General features: G+C 37.7%; 1 protein-coding gene across 1 annotated transcript in view; it reads left to right on the forward strand.

Annotated features, from left to right (window-relative positions):
* Window positions 1–6780, forward strand: part of lrp10 (low density lipoprotein receptor-related protein 10) — a 12185-nt gene that overhangs the window by 1139 nt on the left and 4266 nt on the right. Inside the window, exons 2-7 of the mRNA XM_037675814.1 lie at window positions 1552–1705; window positions 1850–1882; window positions 3606–3750; window positions 4052–4245; window positions 4355–4908; window positions 4990–5426. Of these exons, the coding sequence (XP_037531742.1) occupies window positions 1657–1705; window positions 1850–1882; window positions 3606–3750; window positions 4052–4245; window positions 4355–4908; window positions 4990–5426 (1412 nt within the window). The 5' untranslated portion in view covers window positions 1552–1656. The remainder of the gene's footprint in view (window positions 1–1551; window positions 1706–1849; window positions 1883–3605; window positions 3751–4051; window positions 4246–4354; window positions 4909–4989; window positions 5427–6780) is intronic.

The following is a 6780-nucleotide window of genomic DNA, read 5'->3' on the forward strand; positions in this document are numbered from 1 at the left end:
GGGTCCCAGTTACATCCAACAATAAAATGTATAAGAAAAACAGTAATAAGATCTAAGATATGAACTAAGAAAAACATCAACTAAATATACACTAAGCACTCATAACATAAAAACATTGAACATCAGCACAAACATGAACATGAGTCTGTGAGCAGATGTGCACGCATGAACACATCAACATTGAAACAGATCAGCAGCAACATGAAACAGATCAGCAGCAACATGATATGGTTTTTCACAGTGATTATTCTAGTTAGAGATTCATGAGTCTAACAGCCTCAGGGTAGAAGCTGTTCCTCAGTCTAGTGGTTCTACACTTAATGCTCCTTAACCTCCTTCCTGAGGGGAGTGGGGCAAAAAGTGTGTGTGCTGGGTGAGTGGGGTCCTTCATGATGCAGGTGGCCCTCTTCCTGCATCTGGAGGTGTAGATGTCTGTGATTTAGCTTATTTTTTTTAGAATATAAGAAATTAGTAAAATAAATAGACCAGGAAAGAGATGATCAAACTTATTAGCTCAGCGGTTAAACTAATTATTAGATTTTAAACATGCTTTGGTGAAAAGTTGAGCTGCGATGAGCTCATTCTGCTGAAGTTATGGCCGTCTGCATATGTGTCCTGCCGCAGAGCTCTGATTATAAGACAAAAAACATTTTTAATAAGATATTTATGGTTTAGTTTTGTTACAGGAAGCTGTGTAGTGTTTAGGCAAGAACTTCCAACATATTACAATTTCTACCCAAGGCAGTTAATTGTTCTCTAATTTTGTGCGCTAAAGACAAACTTAAGGAAAATATAATACAGGTTTCTACAGTTCAATTTTAATGTTTTATTTCACTGCTTTGCATTTTTGTTTTGCACTTAGAGAGCTTTTCTTGTTTTGCATTGTTCAAAAATATTTAAAACAAATGTTCGAGATTTCTTTCAAGTCTAACAGAACTAGAGTTACTTTAAATGGTTCGCTGTCTAAAACTTCAGTATTTCAAGCTAAGCAGTATCAAGTCACACCAGTAAGCCAGTGTTTTAGTTAGTGTGATGCATAAAGAAATCAAAATAGTTTTTCATGTTGACATGTTTACTCCACTGCAGATGTTTGTCTTGTATAATTTTATGAAGGTACCAGTCTCCAGATGATGAATGCAGCTCCTAAGCTCACAACAGCTCCACCAACTAAAACAATTTAACAAAACCTCAAAGATTTGTTGTTGGCTGCAGATCGAAGGATTTATTTAAATAAAGTGGCGTCATTATGAGTTGAGATGCACCTTCCCCCCTATAAAAGTCACCTGAGAAATCACACTGTTTTTTGAGTTTGGAGGACTAAAACCAGAAGACAAACGTCAAAAAAATGCTTTTAGAAGTGTATTATAATTACATTTTTATATATAGTCAATTTGCAATTTAAAAAATGTGTTTTTAGTTTCTTTGCAGCTGTAACTTTCTACAAAACATGTTATGTTTTGTTTTGTTTTACCCCACTTTAATTGCAATACTTTATTTATTGTCAGTTTTAATCCCCATTAAGCTTAAACATGCTTTTATTTATCTTCACAGATGACGTCTTCCTGAACAAAACCTCCTTAAAATGGCCCTTTTTTAACATTAAATCTTCTGAATTTTATCCATTTTTAAAACCTTTATTGAAGAATAATTTCCACGATGACAGTCAGCCAGCACGTGTGTGCGCTCCTACTGTTCTCCATAACAGGTACATAAATTTGAGTTGTTATAATGTTGGTGCAGCTCTAAATGTTTATCGGTCAGAAACTATTTTCTCGTACATCATTTCCAGACAGTCGGCTGTTCAACACCAGCTTGACCAGTTCTGTTTTTTGCTTTTCTTTCCCTGCAGCCTGCAGTCATTTTGAACCTGCTTCCTGCTTCGGTGAGGAGACAAACTAGTCGGTTGCGTTGTCGGCAGGATTTCACAACAGATTATTTTATTAATGTTTTATTTTACATGATTTCTTTAAACTCAGCCTTGCCATAATAATTTTTAACTAAAAAAATTGCATTTCCTGCAAAAATGCTGTGTGAATGCTTATTGCTGAAGAACTTGCTGAAAAACAGCTGAAATTAGCAAAAAAAAAAAAGCTGAATTTTAGCTGAAAAGGAAGAACAAGCCAAAATTAGCAGAAGAAAGCAGAAAGAATACATATTTGCTGAAATTAGCACAAACATTAGTAAATTAGCTAAAAAAAAAAAAGGCTGAAATTATAGCTGAAATTAGCTGAAAATAAATAATAATAAAAATAATAATAATTATAAAAATAATAAAAAATAGCTGAAAATGCAGAAAGAAGCTTACACTGCCAGAATGAAGTGGAAAGAATTATCTAAAAAAATGTGGAATTAGCTGAAAAAGTTGTAAACAGCATACAACAGCTAAATTGTAGCTGAAATAACTGAAACTAGCAGAAATAATCTGAAAGCATAACAAGCTGAAATTAACAGCAATAAGTTAATTAGGCTGAAAGTAGCAGGTTACCACAAAAAACTTTGAATTTATCTGAAAATAGCTTTAAAAAAGGCAAAAAAAAAGTTAGCTGAACAGGTAGAACAAGCTTAAATTATCAGATAAAAGTAAAAAGAACATGTGTGCCCAATTAGTCTGAAAGAATCAGAAATGATCAAAAACAGCTGAAAAGTAGCTAAAACAGCAGAAAGAAGCTTATATTACCAAAAGGAAGTGGAGAGAGCACATTTCTGCTGAATTACGCTGAAAAAAGTTGAAATAAGTGCAAAAAATGTGGAATTAGCTGAAAAGGCTAAAATTAGCATTAAAACAGCTAAATATTAGCTGAAATATAAGAAAAAGTTGAAACTTGCTGAAAGGAGCATAACAAGCTGAATTTAGCTGGAAGAAGTTAGAAGAAGCACAAAAATGTTGTAGTTAGTAGAAAGAATCTGAAAGTAGCACAAAACAGCTAAAACAAACAGCTAAAAATGTCTTAAAGTTCCTGAAAAAAAGTTTAAATTTGCACAAGGAAGCTGAAAGAAGCTGAAGCAGAACAAAATGTGAAAGGAGCAGTAAAAGGTCTAAACAGATCTAAAGATTTTTGAAGGATGGAAAATGAGCCCAGTTCATTTTCTATGAGGAACAGAATGGAGGAAAAGGCTAAATATTTCAAAAAGCTAAAGTTGCACCAATACCAAAAGTCAAAGCAGAATTGTCCTGAATGAGCTGAGGATTTTAATCTATGATTTGTTGAAATACACAAAAACTGTGGAACGAGAAAGATGCTGAAAAACGTACAGAAGAAAGATGGATCACAATAGAATTCTTCATAAACATTCACACAATAATAAATGTCAGTCAGTTTGCATTTTTACACATAGACCCACCTTTTCATTTTGGTTTAAAAACACAGCAGAAGGTTTTCAGTAGATCCTAGCTACTTTTCTGTCCTATACATATTATTGTCCTTTATCTCTTGTTTTTATATTTCATTTGTTGTATTATCTGCTTTGACTATAAAGTGCTATAGTCAACCTCAATAGTTTTAAATATACTCTATAGAGAACGTGGAATTAACGAGCTGCTTTCTCAGATTGATGAACAACAACAACGAATAAGTCCTCATGAAATATTTTGTTCCGTTTCTCAGCCTACTGCGAGCATCCCCCTCAGATCCTGGAGAGTAAAGTGGGAGAGATCAGGAGTTCTGCCTACCGCAGCTGGTCCTACAGCTTCGGTCCTGCTTACGATTGCTGGTTCATCAAGGGTTCAGAGGATGAACCCATTGTTCTCAGGTCCAGATGCTCATTTGCTCATAAATTAACTACAGATGAGACTTTTGAGATCATTTTATACTGAGATTAAATCATTTTGTTTGAAACAAGGATGAAAGTGGATTTAGCCACCTATCATAGTACACGCCATTATTTCAGCGATTTAAAAATATATATCAAGACTGATGGAAATTGTATTTAATTGAAAAACTACATGTGAACAAAAGTGTTTTGCCAGTTCAACAAATGAAGTAGTAATATTTTATTTTGCTTTTTTAATTTTGCATATTGATATGCTTGTTCTTGCTGTAAACTTCCTCAGTTTCTCTCAGTTCTCTGTACGATGTAAGAACGAACGGCTCACCATAAAATCATCTGCTGGTGGCGAGCCACATGTTCTTTGCGGCTCCAAGCTGCCGCAGCCGTTGGAGTTTCCAGGAGGAAATATCACCCTGGTGCATAATTTCTATCCTCATCAGTTTCCTGTGTCGTTGTTTCTGCTCAGCTACTCCAGAAGTACGACACTTTGGCATCTACCCTGTCATTTTATGACACTCTTGGTTCAAAGTTCATCTTGTGTAAAAATGTTTCTTTGCTAACCTTCTTGCGTTTCCACTTCATCCAGCTGGCGATTGCTCCGAGACGTCTTTCAGATGCCTCGGGGGTCGGTGCATCCCCCTCTCCTGGCGCTGTAACGGTCAGGTGGAGTGTCTCGGTGAAGGCTTTGGCACCGATGAGCTGGGCTGTGATGACGAAATGGACTACATAGACACTAAAACTGTGACGTATCCAGACAGGACCCTTCAAATAACCACCGAGAGAAATGAAGTCGTAGACAAAAGCTGGAGCTCCAACAGATCAGCCAAGGGGTACACCTTTCCTGATCACTGGATGCAGGAGAGAGGCCAGGACCAGGTGGATCCAGAGCAGCCACATACTCAGAAGAATCTTGTTGTGACGCTGACTCCCATCGGGTGGCCTTGTGGCGGTCTCCTTCAGACCTTTTATGGGACCTTCTCACCTCCAGTGTCTCAGGGTCAAGGGATGATTTGTGTCTGGACTCTGGACCCTGAGGACTCCAGGACACTGAGGTTGGACCTGCACCAGCTTGTGTTGGGTTCTTACGATAGACTCACCGTCTACAACCGGGAGGAAGGCAAAGGAGACATTATCAGAAACGTGAGAAAGAACCCGTACTGTTTGTGTTTTGAAAGATTTTTGTGTGTTGGTGTCGTGACGTCTTTCTCTGTATTTTCACAGATCACCAGTGCATCCAATTTCAAAGAAATCAAAGTTGAGTCCCATACCGGTCTAATGTCACTGGTGTATGAGGTACAGCTTAACTCCTTTGGCACCGGTTTTAAGGCTACCTTCCACGTGGGGAGCTATTGCCCCCCGTGGGAGGGTCAGTGTGGGGGAGCAGCCGGTGGGTGTTTCACCAAAGAGCAGCGCTGCGACGGGAAATGGGACTGTCCTGAGACTGGGAAAGACGAGCAGGGTTGCAGGGGCTGCAGTCAGAACCAGTTTGCATGTGGGTTGTCGGGACAGAGGTCGGTGGCGTTCAGCCACTATGCCAGCAGGCCGGTGTGTTACCCCGTGACGGAGCGATGCAACTACCAGCAGTACTGCGATGACAAGAGCGACGAGAAGGACTGCAGCGTCTGTCAGCCGGGAACCTTTCTTTGTGACAGTGGCAGGTCAGTGTGCACGCTATATACAGTAATTAAAACTAAAATAAGTTTATTAACATGTGCCTTTGTTTCTGTTGGGGTCTCAGATGTCAGTTCTTGCAGATTTACGCTTCACGTTCAATTTAATTGTCAATTATGATCATTTTTAGCTCTCTTTTTGTCCCATTGTTCTTCCATAGAGTTGTAGATTGTGTGCTAAATTAACACAAAAGTCAAAATGAACTTAACTGATATTATTGGAAAAATTACAAGTAGATACTGAGACTTCCCTGTTGAGCCTCTATAGCCTCATATGGAGGTTTTTAAAGTTTGAACAACAAACTAAAACTAATCCTCCAGATGTTGTTTTTCGATCGTAAAATGAGCAGCTAACTATAAACCATCTCAAATGTGATGATCAAATGGATGATTTCGAACACTTCTAAGACTTTTTAGCCACGCTGACCTTGCAGAGTATTTTTAAAGCTCATTTCTGTGCCAATGAGTAAGAGTTCACTTACTGTTGTTTTGTCAAAGCTTTTTTTTTAAATATCAAATACTTATTTACCATTAGGTTAGTGAACAAAGCTGCTGTAGCAGTTCTCAAGGTCAGCACACGGTCGTATTTTGATCACAAGAACAAAAACGTTTAAAAAAAAACGGTGTCTTGGAATTTTTAGACAGACATGTTTGTATTTTCTATAAGTATTTATACTATAAATTTTACTGTAGATTACAGTGGTTCCCAACACTGCTCCCTGAGGAACACCATCCTGCATGTTTTAGTTGTTTCTCTGCTCCAACACACCTGATTCAGTGGTTTAATTACTTCCTTAAGTTCAGCAGAAGCCTGTTAATCATCCTTTCATTAAAATCAGGTGCGTTGGAGCAGAGGAACAACTAAAACATGCAGGATGGTGTTCCTCAGGGACTAGGGTTGGGGACCACTGCTTTAGAATACTAAATATTTATTAACTAATTGTTTACCTTCCAGGCTTCTGTCAGCATTTATTCTGTGCTTTTATAAAATATAATTGACTAAAACATATTTCCTAATAATTTTCTGACTTCTGTTATTATCTGTCAGCATTTGAGTTTTTCGAAGACCTTATGGGGAAAAAATCAGCCACACGTTACATTTTGTCTGCATTTTTATTTATTAATTTATTTTGGTGCAGTCAATAAGCAATATTATTTTTGACAAAGCCTAGAAATCCTACTTTTTTTTTACTTGGCAGAATTGTTTCAGATGTTTTCACAAAGTCACAGTAACTTTACTATCAGTAGCTCCTTGTGTGTGTGTGTGTGTGTGTGTGTGTGTGTGTGTGTGTGTGTGTGTGTGTGTGTGTGTGTGTGTGTGTGTGTGTGGTGGGGGGGAGGG

The sequence above is a fragment of the Nematolebias whitei genome, chromosome 1 (assembly GCF_014905685.2).
Source record: "Nematolebias whitei isolate Nwh7 chromosome 1, NemWhi1, whole genome shotgun sequence".
Classification (NCBI taxonomy): domain Eukaryota; kingdom Metazoa; phylum Chordata; class Actinopteri; order Cyprinodontiformes; family Rivulidae; genus Nematolebias; species Nematolebias whitei.